The 18,666-nt window shown below is 47.3% G+C and overlaps 1 protein-coding gene across 1 annotated transcript in view; it reads left to right on the forward strand.

Annotated features, from left to right (window-relative positions):
* GORASP1 (golgi reassembly stacking protein 1) overlaps positions 1–18,447 on the forward strand; it is a 71,915-nt gene extending 53,468 nt beyond the window's left edge. The window contains exons 5-9 of the mRNA XM_075315407.1: positions 2,115–2,245; positions 2,984–3,125; positions 3,315–3,453; positions 13,528–13,680; positions 15,875–18,447. Coding sequence (XP_075171522.1) covers positions 2,115–2,245; positions 2,984–3,125; positions 3,315–3,453; positions 13,528–13,680; positions 15,875–16,116 — 807 coding nt within the window. The 3' untranslated portion in view covers positions 16,117–18,447. The remainder of the gene's footprint in view (positions 1–2,114; positions 2,246–2,983; positions 3,126–3,314; positions 3,454–13,527; positions 13,681–15,874) is intronic.
* Positions 18,448–18,666: the final 219 nt, after the last annotated feature.

Here is an 18,666-nt window from a genome sequence, read left to right on the forward strand (position 1 = left end):
CGGAGCTGTGCTGTGCAGTTCTGCAGATGAGCAGTTCCTGCCGCCGCCAACACTGGGAACATCTGATTGGCGGGGGTGTTAGGATATTTCAATCAGACACTGATGAGCTTTCCTAAGGGTAGACCATCAATGCTAAAGTCCCGGACAATCCCTTAAAATTTACTCTTTGGCATAATCTAACTTTGCCTCAATATTAGCTGCTTATATGACCAGACAACTATTCTCTATGGGGTCATTAATTTTTGAGTGTGGGGTGAGTCTTCGGGTATGTGCCCACAATCAGTGTTTGCTGTGTTTTGCATGTAGTACCCTGTTTCCCCGAAAATAAGACACTGTCTTATATTTTTTTTTGCCCTGAAAAAAGCACTATGTCTTATTTTCAGGGGGTGTCTTATTCTCGAGGAGACATGGTTGGGGGTAAGTTTACCCCCCACAAAAAGCAGACACCCCCCCCCCCCCATCCCAGGATCGTCATACTTACCAGCCCAGGGCGTCTGTATGGCTCCCAGATCCTCCTGTGATCTCCCAGCAGGTGTGCTGTATGCCTCCCCTGCGTCTGGCCGACATCAGATCACACACACACACACACACACTTCTCCCTGTGATCTCCCTGCAGCTGTGCTCCCCTGCGTCTGGCTGACATCAGATCTCTCTCTCACACACACACACACACACACACACACACACACACACACACACACATCAGATCACACTCACTCACACACAAACACACACCCACCCCACTTCTTCCCACCCACCCCACAATCCCAGCAGCTGTGCTGCACGCCGTGCTCATCTGCCTCCTGCCGACACTCACAGATCCGATCGCTTATGTTCACACACAGTCACACATCAGACAGTATACACGCACACATCTGATCGCATACACTCACACACACCCCACTTCTCCATGTGATCTCCAGTGGGCGGTCCCAGCAGCTGTGCTGCACGCCGTGCTCCTCTGCCGACACTCACAGATCAGATCGCATACACACACACACACACAAACACACACACACACTCACACACACACACTCACACATCAGAACACACTCACACATCAGACAGCATACACTCACACATCCGATCGCATACACTCACACACACTGATGATATCGCACATACGCGCTCACACACTCACAACATCCGGAGATACCACATGCTTCCGGCCATGTGATCCTTGGCAGGTCCTGGAAGGTCACTGCATGCACAGTATCACCGCCGAGAAGCAAGCGATATTGCCGGATGTTGTGAGTGTGTGGATGCGATCTGAGGTGTGTGTGAGAGTGAGTGAGTGTCATCTGATGTGTGTGTGTGTCCTTATGTGTATGTGTATGTGTGTGTGTGTGTGTGTGTGTGTGTTCCGCCGCTGCAGGACCTTGATGCGCTCACCTGCTCCCGGTCGGCTTCTGGTAAGTATGATCGGGGGGCTTGTTTCTTCTGTCGTCTCTCTTCTGGGGGTGCCCGCTGCCTATAATGAAGTGTTCTGCAGTGTCTAACTCTTTCACCGCTGCATGACACTTCATTATTGACCGCAGCTATGTCTTATTTTCAGGGGGTGTCTTATATTAAAGCTTCCCTGAAAACTCCTGGGATGTCTTATTTTCAGGGGATGTCTTATTTTTGGGGAATGTCTTATTTTTGGGGAAACACGGTATGTTTTCACTGCGTCCAAAACACTGTTGTACAGTACAAGCACAGTGGAAAAGATTTAAAGAAATCGATATTTCTGCAGCGTAAACTGACATGCAGCGTGGCTTTCTGAGCCACAGCTTGTCAATTTATGCTTGCGGAGACACGAGTGTTCTGAGCAGGAGAACACCGCAAAAGTCCACATCGCTCAGACTCCTGATCGTGGGTATGGGACCGCTGCGGTCTCCTGCAGGGAACACTTCCCCGCAAGAGGGAAGACATTGCTTTTAGAACACAGCATCTCCTGATTGTGCGAACATATCCTTATGCCCTTTAGCTCCCGGTCCGTAATGTGACCATGCACCTACACTCTCTCCACAGTGTTTGACCACTCTGTATGATGATTATGATTGAGCTTTTTGTTTCCTTATATACAAAGCCACAAACCAACATAAAATATATTTTTTTTTTCTTTCATCTAGTCAGAAGATTTCTATGCTTTGATAGAGTCGCACGAAGGAAAACCTCTGAAGCTGCTGGTTTATAATACAGAGACAGATTCGTGTCGGGAGGTGTATGTAACCCCTAATGGAGCATGGGGCGGTGAAGGAAGGTACGGTGATTTTTTTCCAGCCTACACAATAGCATGTTTTATGCACATAAAGATAAAGCAATATTGCTGAAATATTCTGGCCAGTAGCTTTCACATATACATGCGTAAAGAACTACATCACCCGTGTTAGCAGCTTACAAGCAATGTACATCTTTGCACAGAATTATTTTTCGTTGTTGATTTACATTCTAGATGAAAAGTGAAGAAATGTTCTAAATTTCCTTCATTAAAAATGTTCTGCCCTTATGCTATTCATAATGTCTAAGTCCTTTATCTGAGTGATCTGCAAAATTGTTAAAAATCCATCTACACAGTGCTGACAGCTCTCCGCTCTTCCTTCCCTTCTCTGTGTGTGAGATAGCAGAAGACAGGTGAAAGGGCATGTTTAGTTATTTCCAGTGTGGACACCGGAGAAAGCATATAAAGTCTCAGGGAGGGCAGAGAAACAGACTATAGATATTGAGAAAAGCACATGAAGAGGAAATAAGTGCTGGAAAGACTATGCTTTTATATAAACTAATGAAGACTACAGATACTGCATACACAAACCTTACATTCAGCCTATATTACTGAAAGAGACACTCCACGGGAAAAAAAAACCCCTGAAACTTGGCTCAGGATACAAATTGCATATTGGGGAGTCTGAAATGAATAAAGGCGTGCAATTTTATTAACTAAAGATATAAGAAATCTAAACCATGTGGTGAATGCCTGACGCTATGTCTTGTGTCCTTCTAGCCTGGGATGTGGCATTGGATACGGATACTTACATCGCATTCCCTCACAGCCGGTCACCCCAAACAAAAATTACGAGATAAAGCCTCCTTCTCCGTTACCACCTGAAGACCCCCTTATACCTCCGACCAATGGATATAGTGAGGTATGAGGCATATGCATTCAATTAACAATTTATAGTTTATTAGAATATCACATTTTCTTTATTCGCTACAACTTTTTAATATTATTTAGAGACATCATTTAATATTACTGTATTGATAAAATGTTTTATTTTGGGAATCTATTGATGAAATGACTGATTACTGTGAAAATGTCCTGTTTGTATCGGCAGGCTCCTCTCTTGGCCCCAGAACCGCACGCAGACCCAGCGGAGGAAGCTCTGCATTTGTCAGAGACCCAGAATACACATGTGCATCCGGGAGAAGCTGCGCTAGTTCTTCCCCCGCCAGTGCAGAGAGTTGTGAATCCAGGTACTGAATCCGGAAAATGCACCGTGTATCAGTAATGTGGCCTATAGGTATAGAAAGGAAGTCTGGACATTTGGTAGGTGCACGGATAAGGTCCCAAACCTTGGAAATATAAACCAGCAAGAGTCCAGCACTCAATATGATGCGGCTTATTTAGATGAGCTGGGTATAAACTATTGGGAGCCTTCAGTTTCACTGACCTTCATTAGATATATACACTTTAGTATGGGTGAACAGAGGTCAGCAGAATACATGGCAATGCGAAGCTTCACATCTTTTTAATTGGACTATCCGATCTCTGCTCATCTGATAGATGGTATCTGCGCTATCACTTGCTATTTTAATTGTGATAGTCTATGTCCCATTTTGTGGAAATGATAGGTAAGAGGAGGAAGAGTTTTCTCACAATGAATCGTAGATTTATGTTGGGTAATTCTATCCCTAAAGTGTTAGGTAGTCTCCACTATGTAAAGTAATCCACATGGGCACTTAATGGCATATGTGAAATATCCTAAATTAGCTCACCCTTGAAGGGAATCTGTCAACAGGTTTTTGCTACGTAAGCTGAAGACAGCATGCGGCAAGGGTTAATACATAGAATTCAGGGATGCCTGTCTTGTCCAGGTCTGATCTGTTATTTATTTGCTATGTTTATTTAAGCAGCAGGACCCTTATCATTGCTTGGACTACAATGGGCAATCCAGCATGCCCCCTCCTTTGATTGTACATTGACAGTGAAGTGTCAATCTCTATGGACAACCTGGTGTTGGCGGGAAAACTATCAGTTCTGCTACATGGCTAAATCTAAACATTCTGATTTTTATCAGAACGGCTGAAAAGCTGTAATCTAAGTGATACATCATTGGATTCAGGATCTCTTTACCTACATCGTGCTGCTCTCAGATGAGGCGGCAAAAACCTGGTGACAGATTCCTTTTAAGTACATTGGAACAAAACAATGGAAAAGATCCAGCTAGACTCCAAGGGGATGAATAAAAATGCTTCTTTATTTGTAACTTGATTAAAAATAAATATCCATATTTCAAGTGAAAACACCGGCTTGTGCACACTGATGAATGGCAGATGTATACCACAACGCGTTTCGGCGGGACGCCTTCCTCAGGTCATGAGGAAGGCGTCCCGCCGAAACGCGTTGTGGTATACATCTGCCATTCATCAGTGTGCACAAGCCGGTGTTTTCACTTGAAATATGGATCTTTTCCATTGTTTTGTTCCATTACCTTCTCAGCTTGCTGCTGTAATCAGTGCCGGACTAAAGGACATTAACAGGAGGATATATTCAGGCTTGTCTCTGCAGTGGTGAGCGTTTTTTGTTCCTTTCTCTATATCTACCCTTAAGTACATTGCTACACTGAAGACCGGCATAGGAATGTAGCCTTTTTAGTAATGTGGCAAGTGACCATCTTGAGAAGATAAAACCGCTGCCGTGGAGTGATCCTCCACCTCTGAGACTTACCTGCCAATGATATCGGTTATCTCAGTGTTTCTTTGGCTTCTTAGTTAGGCTATGTGCACATGGGACAATGTACCCGTGGATTTTGCCGCAGGTTTGTCCCCAGGTTTCCCGCAGCTGCTCCCCAGAATTCGTAGCTATTCATTGGTGCGGGATTCGAGCATTTTTGTTGTGGTAAACCTGCGGGACAAGTGCGTAAATACCTGCGGAAATCCCGCCCTCTATCTCCATAGTGGAAAGGCAGGACTTCCGCATATATTTCTGCATGAATAATTGACATGCAGATACGTGCGGCTGCGGGAAATCCGCAGCATGGACACACACTCCCCAAATCCCATAGGATAACATTGGGAGTGTCTTTACTTGCGTAAACCTATGGCTTTATATGGAAAATCCAGTTAAATCCCTGGGTTTTCCACTGCAAAATCCGCAGGTACGTTGTCCCGTGGGGCATGTAGCCTTAAAGAAGCACCCTGAGCCAAAGTTTTTATTGCTTAAACCTGTGTAAATTTGTGTAGGGATATTCTCACTGATCGCTGTCTTTCCCAGTTTCCAGCGCCGCTCTGGTCCTCTTCTCACTCACATGACCCCCTTTTTCTTCTTTTTTTTTTTTTTTTTTGACTTATCGGATTACACAAGTGTCTATATGTGTGCTGGAAATCTTTCACAATGTAAGTCTATGCAGCTTCGCGCTAACCGTGCATGATCTTACATTAACGCCACTTTCGCCTTACATATAAACACCAGTGTGACCCAGCAAGTAGGAATAAACATCACATAAGTGAGAAGAGGACTGGAGCTGCGCTGGAATCCAACACTCATCACCCTTAGGGTATATACTCACTGTAGATTTGGTTGCAGACAATTTGCATGTATTAGCAGGGATAAATGTGCACTTTTTTGCCTTGATTCAACACAATTTATATGCTTTTTTTTTTTATACTTTTATTTTTCATTGCTTTCAATATTGAAAACGCGCAGAAAGATTTGCAATGCTGCAGATTTTTTTTTTTTTCTGCAACAAAATCTGCAAGGAAAAAATCCTGAACGTGTGCACAACATTGACTCATTGACTTAGCTGGCGTTAGGACATCCTTGCAAATTTGACGCACCAAGGGCAGACAGCCTTACTCTACATTTATATACAGTCATAGACAAAAGTGTTGGCACCCTTGAAATTATTCAGAAAATGAAGTATTTTTCCCAGAAAATTATTACCATTACACACACACTTTTTGAATACACGTTTATTTCCTTTGTGTGCATTGGAACAACGTAAAAAATAAACTAAGAATAAAAGGCAAATTGGACGTTAATTCACACACAACCCCAAAAATAGGTCAGTCATAATTGTTGGCATGCACAATTTAATGTTTGGTTGCACACTCTTTGGAATAAATAACTGCAATCAATAACTTTTGTAACCATCAACAGCTTCTTGCACTTCTCAACTGCAATTCTGGACCACTTTCTTTATCGTTCCTATGGGAGACCCATTGGGTGTATAGCTTCTGCCTCCGGAGGACACACAAAGTACTACACTGAAAAGTGTAGCTCCTCCCTCTGAGCTTATACACCCCCTGGAGAACCAGATCTAGCCAGTTTATCGCTTTGTGTTCAGGAGGCATACATCCACACATGCATTCTCATCTGATTTTTGATTTTTGGAAAGAGTTTGAAGAAAAGCGGGTCCAAGCTTGGACCCCCGGCATGTCCCTTCTCACCCCACTGTGTCGGCGGTGCTGTTAAGGTTGATTCCAAGGCTGGAGCCTTACATGCCGTGCTCCTTCACCATCCCTCCTGGGCTCTGGCTTGAAGTGGGAGCCAGCACGGTTCTCCATGCTTGGCAGGAGACCGGTCTCCATCCGCAGCCCTTCAGGATCCTGCTGGACCGGAGCACTCATCCCTAGGGACTTGGAACCCTGCGTCTCAGCAAGCTAAGTACCTGAGACGTTTATATATTGGGGGTCCCTGTACTTTATTGTTGTGGGAGAGTGTGCTGAGTGAGTTTTATGACATTTCCGACGGGTTCTCTGGCTGTCGCCTGAGAACCGCGCCGATGGTGCCTGCGCGCCGGCCGCACCGCCCAAATTTAGGCCCCGGCTTCGCCGGAGGCCTACTTTCGGTTTCACTGCCCTCGCATGTCATTCATGCAGAGGGACAGCGCGGCTCCGCCCGGCGGCCGTTCTACACAGGGGAGGGACACTCCTCACTGGGTACATGTCTCCTCCCCTGTAAGTCTCTATGGCCCTCCAGATCCCGCTCCCAGAGTAAGTCCCGCCCCCTCTCTTCGCTCCAGCGGCCATTTTCTCAGCGTTTTTTCCCTGCGATCAGCACTGGTCTGCAGCATCCCTGCTGAGATGCTTGGGGGTCCGGGCTTCGGGATCTGGAGGGCACACAACACCGCTCCAGCGGTCTGGTAAGCCACAACCTCTGGTTGTGGACCTCTGTATATACTCTCTGGGGGTCATTCTGGCAGAGCCCCCACTCCAGCAGCATGTGTCACACGAGGAGCAAGGCTCCAAAGCTGTATTCAGTATGCACTGCATGTAAGCTCCTACTGCCTGAACCGAGCACCTGTCCACATTGTGATGCCTGCTCTAACCTGACGATGCCTCAGCCTGGAATCGCACCCCCAGTGGTCTCTCCGGCTCCTGTGGCTGAACCCCCGGCTTGGGTAGAATCCTTCTCTAGGTCAATCTCCCAGTCTTTTGCCGACTCCATGGGACAGCTGTCCAGGACTTTGCTGAACATGCATCAGCCCCCTTCACAGGGTGCCTCTGCTGCTAGGGCTCTCTCAGGACCGGAGCTCACAGAGGATTCATCATCTGGTCCCAGACCCCGTCCTTCTAAGAGGAGACGCAGGGCTCCCTCTCCTTCCTCGTCCCGCGGCTCTTTTTCAGAAGCTGACTCGCAGGACGAGGAGGATGCCTTTACAGGGGGCTCGGAGGCTAACTCCATGTGCCCCATTGATCTGTCCGAAAGTGACTCAGATGTTAGTGATTTGATTGCGTCCATTAATTCTGTACTGGATCTCAATCCGCCAGTATCAGAGGAACAGCCCTCTCTGGCAGAAAAGCACCAGTTTACCTCGCCTAAGAGGACAAAGAGTGTGTTCTTTAACCACTCCAGTTTTCAGGCCGCTGTGACCAAGCCTAGGGCCTGTCCTGACAAACGCTTTCCAAAGCGTGGTTCTGATGACCGTTTTCCCTTTCCACCTGAGGTGGTCAAGGAGTGGACTCATTCACCAAAGGTAGACCCCCCGGTGTCTAGACTCTCAGCCCGGACCGTTGTATCAGTGGCTGATGGCACCTCTCTTCAGGATTCCACTGACCGCCAGGTTGACCTTCTGGCCAAATCTGTATATGAGGTGGCAGGGGCCTCGTTCTCCCCAACTTTTGCAGCAGTGTGGGCTTTCAAAGCCATCTCTGCTTCTCTAGAGGAGATGCATTCCCTCGCCAGGGAATCTATGCCCGGAATGGTTACCTTAACTTCCCAAGCTTCAGCTTTTTCATCCTATGCCATGTCTGCCATGCTGGAGGCTTCTCACCGCACTGCGGTGGCTTCGGCTAATTCCCTCGCTATCCGCAGGATCTTGTGGCTTCGAGAGTGGAAGGCAGATGCTTCTTCAAAGAAGTACCTTGCTGGACTCCCTTTTGCTGGGTCCAGGCTGTTCGGTGAACAGCTGGATGAAATTATTAAGGAAGCTACTGGCGGGAAGAGTACTTCCATGCCACAAACCAAAACCAGGAAACCTGTCCGGGGTAGGAATCAGTCGAGGTTTCGTTCCTTTCGTTCCTCCAACTGGTCGTCCTCTAAGCCCTCGGCCTCGTCCACTAACTCAGCCAAGGACCAAAAATCCAACTGGCGCACAAAAGCGCGTCCACAGAAGACCGCAGGAGCTGCTGCCACTAAGGCAGCCTCCTCTTGACTATCTGTCCGCGCCAGCAACGTCCTTAGTAGGTGGCAGGCTCTCCCACTTTGGCGACGCGTGGTTTCAACACGTCTCCGATCAGTGGGTGCGGGATATCATCTCCCACGGCTACAGGATAGAATTCTCTTCCAAGCCGCCAGACAGATTTTTTCTGTCAACTCCCCCCTGCTCCAAGGCCGCCGCCTTCTCTCAGGCCGTGGCATCCTTGCAGGCCAACGGAGTAATTGTACCGGTTCCCGCCCGGGAACGGTTCAGAGGTTTCTACTCAAATCTCTTCCTAGTCCCCAAAAAGGACGGTTCCTTCCGGCCCATCCTGGATCTCAAGCTTCTCAACAAGCATGTTCAGGTGCGGCACTTTCGCATGGAGTCTCTGCGGTCAGTCATTGCCTCAATGACCCAAGGGGATTTCCTGGCATCCATCGACATCAGAGATGCCTATCTCCATGTGCCAATTGCAGTTTCACACCAGCGTTGGCTACGTTTTGCAATCGGAGAGGAACATTTCCAATTCGTGGCTCTTCCCTTCGGGTTAACCACGGCCCCTCGGGTATTCACCAAGGTCATGGCAGCAGTGGTTGCGGTTCTGCACCTCCAGGGGCTGGCAGTGATTCCTTACCTGGACGACCTTCTAGTCAAGGCTTCATCCAGCGCAGACTGTCAGCGGAGTGTCTCGCTCACTCTCGCCACTCTAGCCAAATTCGGGTGGCTTGTCAATCTGCTCAAATCCACTCTGACTCCGACCCAGAGGCTCACGTACCTAGGGATGCAGTTCGAGACTCTGCCGGCACTTGTGAAGTTGCCCTTAATCAAACAGCAGTCCCTCCAACTGGCGGTGCGCTCTCTGCTGAGGCCCCGCCGTTATTCCATCAGGCACCTGATGCAGGTGCTGGGTCAGATGGTGGCGTCAATGGAGGCTGTTCCCTTTGCCCAGTTCCATCTGCGTCCACTGCAGCTGGACATTCTCCGCTGTTGGGACAAGCGGCCTTCCTCCTTGCACAGGTTAGTGGCTCTGTCGCCACAGACCAGGAGCTCTCTTCAGTGGTGGCTTCGGCCCCTCTCTCTGTCTCAGGGACGCTCCTTCCTGGCCCCGTCCTGGGTGATCCTCACCACGGATGCCAGTCTATCCAGCTGGGGAGCAGTATGTCTCCACCACCGAGCACAGGGCACTTGGACTCCGTCCGAGTCAGCCCTCTCGATCAATGTGCTGGAAACCAGAGCCGTGCTTCTGGCTCTCCTAGCTTTTCACCACCTATTGGCGGGCAAGCACATTCGAGTCCAGTCAGACAACGCGACAGCGGTTGCCTACATCAATCACCAAGGCGGGACACGCAGCCGCCTGGCAATGTTGGAGGTACAACGCATCCTTCAATGGGTGGAGGACTCCAAGTCCACCATATCCGCAGTCCACATCCAAGGCGTGGAAAACTGGGAGGCAGATTAGCTCAGCCGTCAAACCGTGGACAGTGGCGAGTGGTCCCTGCATCCGGCAGTGTTTCAGTCAATCTGCCGCAAGTGGGGCACTCCGGACGTGGACCTAATGGCATCCCGTCACAACAACAAGGTTCCGATTTACGTGGCTCGCTCCCACGATCCTCAAGCATTCGCCGCGGACGCTCTGGTTCAAGACTGGTCCCAGTTTCGTCTGTCCTACGTGTTTCCCCCTCTAGCTCTCTTGCCCAGAGTTCTGCGCAAGATCAGAATGGAGGGCCGTCGAGTCATCCTCATTGCTCCGGACTGGCTCAGGCGAGCTTGGTACCTAGACCTGCTCCATCTGTCCGTAGAGGTGCCGTGGCATCTTCCGGACCGTCCAGACCTTCTCTCACAAGGTCCGTTTTTCCGCCAGAATTCTGCGGCTCTCAGATTGACGGCGTGGCTCTTGAGTCCTGGATCTTGACGGCTTCTGGTATCCCCCCTGAAGTCATCTCCACTATGACTCGGGCCCGTAAGTCTTCCTCTGCCAAGATCTATCACAGGACTTGGAAAATTTTCCTGTCCTGGTGTCGCTCTTCCGGCCATCCTCCTTGGCCTTTTTCCTTGCCGACCCTTCTGTCCTTTCTACAGTCCGGTCTGCGGCTGGGACTGTCCCTCAACTCTCTCAAGGGACAAGTCTCGGCTCTGTCAGTGCTGTTCCAGCGGCATATCGCCCGGCTGGCTCAGGTCCGCACCTTCATGCAGGGCGCGTCTCACATCATTCCACCTTACCGGCTGCCCTTGGATCCCTGGGACCTCAATTTGGTTCTCACGGTTTTGCAGAAACCCCCCTTTGAGCCTCTTAGGGAGGTTTCTTTGTTTCGTCTTTCACAGAAAGTGGCCTTTCTGGTAGCCATAACTTCCCTCAGGAGAGTCTCCGATTTGGCTGCGCTCTCTTCGGAGTCACCTTTTTTGTTTTTTCATCAAGGTGGTTCTCCGTCCGACTCCGGACTTTCTCCCTAAGGTGGTTTCTCCTTTCCGCCTTAACCAGGACATTACCCTGCCTTCCTTTTGTCCGGCTCCTGTTCATCGCTTTGAAAAAGCGTTGCATACTCTGGATCTGGTGCGTGCTCTCCGGATCTATGTGTCTCGCACCGCACCGCTGCTCTTAGGCGGTGCACCTCTCTTTTTGTGCTAACCACAGGTCGGCGTAAGGGCTTCTCTGCTTCTAAGCCGACCTTAGCCCGTTGGATTAGGTCGACCATTTCGGATGCCTACCAGTGTTCTCTGGTGCCTCCCCCGCCAGGGATCAAGGCACATTCGACCAGAGCTGTCGGTGCCTCTTGGGCTTTTAGGCACCAGGCTACGGCTCAACAAGTCTGTCAGGCTGCCACTTGGACTAGCCTGCACACCTTTTCAAAGCACTACCAAGTGCATGCTCATGCTTCGGCAGATGCGAGCTTTGGCAGACGCATCCTTCAGGCGGCTGTCGCCCATTTGTGAAGTTAGGCTCCGCCTACTTCTTAGTTTTTCTGTTTGTTCCCACCCATGGACTGCTTTGAGACGTCCCAATGTCTGGGTCTCCCATAGGAACGATAAAGAAAAAGAGAATTTTGTTTACTTACCGTAAATTCTTTCTCTTATAGTTCCGTATTGGGAGACCCAGCACCCTGCCTGTTGGCAGTTTCTTGTTCCGCGTGTTATCACCGGCTGTTGTCGTGGACAGAGGCTCCGGTTGTTCCGGTTCTTGCTCTGTTTTTACTTGTGGGTGGCTATTCTCCTTCAGCTTTTGCACTAAACTGGCTAGATCTGGTTCTCCAGGGGGTGTATAAGCTCAGAGGGAGGAGCTACACTTTTGAGTGTAGTACTTTGTGTGTCCTTCGGAGGCAGAAGCTATACACCCAATGTCTGCGTCTCCCAATACGGAACTATAAGAAAAAGAATTTACGGTAAGTAAACAAAATTCTTTTTTTTTTTTTTTTAGCAAACTGCTCCATGTCTCTCATATTTGAAGGGTGTTTTCTCCCAACATCAATTTTAAGATCTCTCCACAGGTGTTTAATGGGATTTAGATCCAGACTCATTGCTGCCACTTCAGAACTCACCAGTGCTTTGTTTTCATCCATTTATTGGTGCTTCTTGAGGCATGTTTGGGGTCAATGTCCTGCTGGGAGACCCATGACCTAGGACGCAAACCCAACTTTCTCACACTGGGCACTACATTGAGACCCAATATCCTTTGGTCAGAGGCAGAAAAACAACCCCAAAACATCTTTGAACCTCCACCATATTTCACTGTAGGTACTGTGTTCTTTTCTTTGAAGGCCTCATTATAATTTCCATAAACAGTAGAGTGATGTGCTTTACCAATACGCGCTATCTTGTTCTCATCTTTCCACAAGATACTTTCCCAGAAGGATTTTAGCTTACTCATGTACATTTTGGCAAACTGCAGTCTAGCTTTTTTATTTCTCTGTCAGCAGTGCAGCCTCCTGTCTTAGTTTCATTTTATTCCAATATTGATGGATAGTTTGTGCTGACATTGATGCACCCGGAGCCTGCAGGACAGCTTGAATATCTTTGGAACTTGATTGGGGCTGCTTATCTGCCATCCGCACTTTCCTGTGTTGCAATATTTCATCATTTTTCCGCTGCTTTTCAGGTAAATTGGCCACAAAGCCTTGGGTTGTTGATTGTTTTGCACACAGTGTACAAAGGATCATCAAGATCTCTGGAGATGAACTTTTAACCTTGAGATTGAAATTTTTCAACAATTTTAGTTCTCAAGTCTTCAGACAGTTCTCTCCTCTTTCTGTTCTCCCTGCTTAGTGTGGCACACACAGGCACACAATGGAAAGACTGAGTCAACTTCCCCCCTTTTTATCTGGTTTCATGTGTGATTTACATATTGCCCACAGGTTTGTTTAAACTAGCATCACATGCTTGAAACAAAGTTGTTTACCCACCGTTTTTGAAAGGTGCCAACAATTTTGTCTAGCTCATTTTTGGGGTTTCGTTTGAAATTATGTCCTATTTGCTTTTTTTTTTTTTTTTTGGTCCTCCAATACACAAAAAATAAACGTCCAATTGAAATAACGTGTAATTGCAATAATTTTCTAGGGAAAAATACTTAATTTTCTGAAATATTTCAATGGTACCAACACTTTTGGCCATGACTGTATATTTAAAAAGGTAAAGGCAATAAAAAAAGTTTGATTTGACGGCTTCCTTTAAATTGAAAACGTTTTTCTTATATTAGGATTTCCTGACGGGTCTGACATTCAGGCACCTGAGATCCCAGATCTCACACAACTGCTGGATGTGACCTCTCCGCCTCTCCTGAATGTTACTCCGGATCTTCCCACCGACACGGACAAGATCATGACTGCTGAAGAGCTGAGTGCTTATATTGGTATGTGCGGTATATAAACTGATGGGTAGATGGCAGATTAATGGTGAGCCGACCATTATGTATTATTGACTTCAGCTTTTCTCTTCAAACTAGTTGAGGAGTGTTTTAGGACATTCTTCTAGCTTAGCATTTGGGTTTCATTAAAACAAATTTGCAGAGATTGACTTCCATAAAACTTTTTTGAGTTTTTGTCTGTTGTTGGCTGCAGCATGAGTCCTCATTCAGCTCATTCTGACAAAGCATTTAACTTTGGGGTTTTTTCTGAGCTTCCCTTAGCTGATTTATGACCATAGACCTAATGAAGTTTTGCGATTTATAAATCAGCTGAGAGGAACTCTGAAAAGACAGATGAAAGAGTTCCAAGTCAAAACGAGCTCACTGAAAGTCTCTCAAATCATTAATTCTACAGCCAGCAATGTGACAGGAAAACAAAGAGCCTGTAAGAGCCAAGTGATGCAACATTTTAGATGAAAGCCAATCACAAAAATGATTTTGGCCCAAAATACATGCATTTATGTAAATAAAAAAGTGCCCCAAAAGGCCTCCATATCCTTTAATCATCTGAAAGACGTTTTACTTTGGTATGATCATGGGGATTGTTCTACTTTAGTAGTTCTCCTTGTTCAGAGACTAGATAATATACCAATTTTTTTGTTTTATAAGACGCACCACAAATTTAATAAAAAAAAGTCTGAAGTGTATGGGCTCCGCCCAGGTAGGGCTGGAGTGTATGGGCTCCGCCCAGGTAGGGCTGGAGTGTATGGGCTCCGCCCAGGTAGGGCTGGAGTGTATGGGCTCCGCCCAGGTAGGGCTGGAGTGTATGGGCTCCGCCCAGGTAGGGCTGGAGTGTATGGGCTCCGCCCAGGTAGGGCTGGAGTGTATGGGCTCCGCCCAGGTAGGGCTGGAGTGTATGGGCTCCGCCCAGGTAGGGCTGGAGTGTATGGGCTCCGCCCAGGTAGGGCTGGAGTGTATGGGCTCCGCCCAGGTAGGGCTGGAGTGTATGGGCTCCGCCCAGGTAGGGCTGGAGTGTATGGGCTCCGCCCAGGTAGGGCTGGAGTGTATGGGCTCTGCCCAGGTAGACATTCTGCTATGGGGCCCCATGACTTCTATGTATGCCCCTGCACAGGAGGCAGGGGCGATGCTGCAATCTGGGCCGTGCTGGCTGTATGGAGCAGGGTGGTGCAGCAGGTGTGTCAGATGCTCGGTCGGCTGTATGAACTTCGAAGAAATGGATGCCCGAGTCGGACCGTGCGCGAATTGAGCTCTTTGCTCAATGACTAGCTAAGCTCTTATCTGCGCTGGCACCATTTTCATTAAGTCCACTGCTGGGAAATTATTGGGCGCATGCACAGATCAGATCTTGAGCCGAGAGCTCCAGCTGTACACGTGTAGACTCCGGGCATCATTATTTGAAGCCCGCACCGTCGACAGAGCACCTCACCCGCCGCATCGCCCTGCTCCACACAGCCCCCATTCTCCACCTCCCGGTAAGCTGAATTTGCATTATAACACGCACCCCTCATTTTCCTCCCAAATTTTTGGGAGGAAAAGTGCGTCTTATAATCCGAAAAATATGGTACCTAGGACAACCCATGAAAATCTTTACCAGGTCTAGGAGCCAGCAACAACTACAAGACCAGGTCACACTGCAACCGGTAATGATACTGTGGCCTTGCAGCACTGGGCTCCTGAGTTAGAACCCCCACCAAGGGCAACATCTACATGGATTAGACATGTTCTTCCCTTCACTCCTTGAGCTTTATCCTTGTACTTCAGTTTCCTCACAAAATATTCAGAGGTAATTGGCTTCCTGTGAAATTGACAGTAGTAGGCATAAACATATTATGATATTTGAATGGGGGTTTCACAATATCATGTAGTTAGTGGGTTCCTGTTCTCAAGTGCCTCCACTGTTGTCCTCACTGGGGACTCCAGTTCACTTTCCTGTAGTAGCTGGTACATTGCCGCAGTCATCTGTGTGACTGTCTGAGCCCTGGTCACTTGACTAGGGCTGAGCCGCAGTACCAAAGATGAATGTTCAAGGCAATGTCCAACTCAATGTATTCATTGAAGTCTCCAGACCCCTACCAGTCAAGCTGATGACCTGTCTAGTGGGGTTAAGCGTTTTATTTTGGATACTATCATATTCCTCATGATTATTATCCCAGTGGACTGACAGCCCCTCTATTTCCAGAGCACGTCACCGTGTCAGACGCGCCTCCTCCGGACATCCCCATGTCACACTCTGACTTGGATCAAGCACTCGCTGAACAGAACTCTTTAATCACCTTTGAGGATCTGGTGAGCAATCCTTCTGAAGTGGCTCCAGCGAGTGAATCTCTGGCTGAAGAGGACAGTGCGGCAGATTCCACTTTAAATGACGAGAAAATCACTGAAGATTCTTCCACAGAACCACCTCAAGAGAAGGAAGAATAGAAAAGACAATAAATTTGGTCTTGCTGGTCAATGAAATGCAAAATGTACGACGGCTGACCAGAAATGGTTACATTTTTTTATTCTTATTGGTTTTTTTGTTATTTTTTTTTCTTAATTTTAAGCAAAACTACAAGCTTTTTATGCAGATGATTTACATTTTACCTAAATGTCTTTTGGAACCATAGACTATTTTTAATAGACTTTACTTATTAATTGCTGTATGTATGTCTTATGTCACAGAACATTATATATCTATTGCCAAAGTTTGCACGGCCAGACGGTTCACGTAGAGCAGGGCATCCCAAACTCCAGTCCTCACGGCCCCCAACAAGTCATGTTTTCAGGATTTCCTTACAATTGAACAGCTGATGGAATCATTATCAAGGCATCACCTATGCTATATTAAGGAAATCCTGAAAACATGACCTGTTGGGGGTCGTGAGGACTGGAGTTTGGGAACCACTGATGTAGAGCATTGTTTTCTAACTTTAGGATCTGTACCTGGGGCAAAACTACAACTTCTAGCATGTTCTTATAATATCGAGCTGTTAGCTCATGCTGTGAGTAGTAGTTTTATACCATTAAATAGACATGAGAGGGAGGGGACCAGTGATGCACAAGTTGAGGATAGGTCTCCTAGAATCCTACAGGCTAATGTGCCTGTAATCCAAGAGTTGGATGTAGCCCCTTACATGTTGAAAGCTCCAGGTAGTATTGTGCACTGTTGGTACTATGGAAATACATTGATTAAATCTTAACACTAGGGTCAAAACCATACCGTTGCAGTTAAAGATAATCTGGTCATAAAAAATGACTGTTCAAACCAAGCAGACATGTGAAGAGCATCATCATTTTTCCATCTATATCCACCCTTCTGTGCCTCCCAGAACATGGGGGCAGAACAGATGGCAAGAAGTAGGTGTGAGAGGTCACTTAACTGTTGGCTACGTTAGGGCTGGATCTAGTGCCATTGCTTGGTTTGATCAGTCAGTGATCATTAGGTTCCATTTTAAATGGGCTCTTCTGTTTTGTTGGCTGCGGACCTCCATTATAGGCAGTACAGGACATTGTGTTACAAAGAGTTTGCTCAGTATTGTAACATTCTCTAAAGGGTCCTAGGTGCATAACAAGCATATTACATTATTTTTAGTCCATCACTGGTGAACACAGACAGCAGAGGGTCCCCAAGAGCCCAGGCCGCTGTGTAGAACATAAAAATTACTTTAATACTCCCCTAAACCGGATGCTGCAATGGATGTGGCTCAAATGGGCGTTTTTTGTCTTCCGGTGCCGGCGCCTCCTCTTTCAGCTATCTTCGTCCTCCTTCTGAAGCCTGTGTGTATGATGAGTCTACATCATACACACTCGCCGGTCCTGCGCATGCGCACTACAATACTTTGATCTGCCCTGCTCAGAGCAGATTAAAGTGCGCCTGCTCAGGACCTGAATGCATTGGATGCGTCATGCACCGTGGCTTCAGAAGATGGAGGACGAAGATGGCCGAAAGAGGAGGCGCCGGAGAATGAAGACGCCCATTTTAGCCACATCCACCGCAGCGACTGGTTTAGGTGAGTATTATAAAGTGTTTTTTATGTTCTACACAGTGGCCAGGGCTCTTATATACAACATGTTAGAATGCTGTATATGAGAGCCCGGTGGTGGTGGCCGCAGCTTATAGGCTAAAAAACTGGTGACCGGTTCCCTTTAGTACACAACTCCACCTGGAATGGAGGTTGATGTGGCCCCCTTACCTCCTGGGCTCAGAAGCGGCTGCACAGATTGCACCAATGGTATGTCCACCACAATATCCCATGGTATATCCTGCACCATATTATCAGTTTATATCTTTAATGAAGTATGACAATCTTTTCTGAGATGCAATGCCCTTTATTCTGCTTTGTACATGTCCACTGCCCGACTAAAGGGCCATAATAATTTGAGCAGAGGTCTGCAGACCTGAATCTCTGTACCCGCAGCAGTTCAGGAGCTCCACACTGGTATGGTACTTTATTTTTTATGTGACACATGATATAGAAAGCCTCGAGAGCACAAGAGAATGGTTCCTATAAGAAATAGTATCAGCATACAAATATAGGTCGGGGAAAATGAGAATGGTTGATTAATTCCTAAATTGATTTTAAATGGAAATCACAGTCTTATGTTAAATGTGGGATGATTTGTTCATTTTGCTTTTTTTTTTTTTACTTTGAGAACTTAAAAGGGTCTTCCACTTTATGATAATTCTCAGAAAGGTGCTGGAAATGGCATTTTCAAGGGCCGTTTCACACATCCAGCTTTTCCCCGGATTTGGCGCACTCCAGTACAGTGTGATACACTACAATGGCAGCGCGACAAGCTCCGGTCACATGCTCCAGTCAGATGACAGCATGTGACCGGAGCTTGTCACGCGGCCATTGTACTGTATCACACTGTACTGGAGTGCGCCAAATCCGGCGAAAAGCTGGATGTGTGAAACTGCCCTAAGACGTTCTGCACCAATTTCTTTGTAAAGTGACGCTCCTGCACTGATCTCCAGTCCTAATCATGGTC

The sequence above is a fragment of the Anomaloglossus baeobatrachus genome, chromosome 6 (genome assembly GCF_048569485.1).
Source record: "Anomaloglossus baeobatrachus isolate aAnoBae1 chromosome 6, aAnoBae1.hap1, whole genome shotgun sequence".
Lineage (NCBI taxonomy): Eukaryota > Metazoa > Chordata > Amphibia > Anura > Aromobatidae > Anomaloglossus > Anomaloglossus baeobatrachus.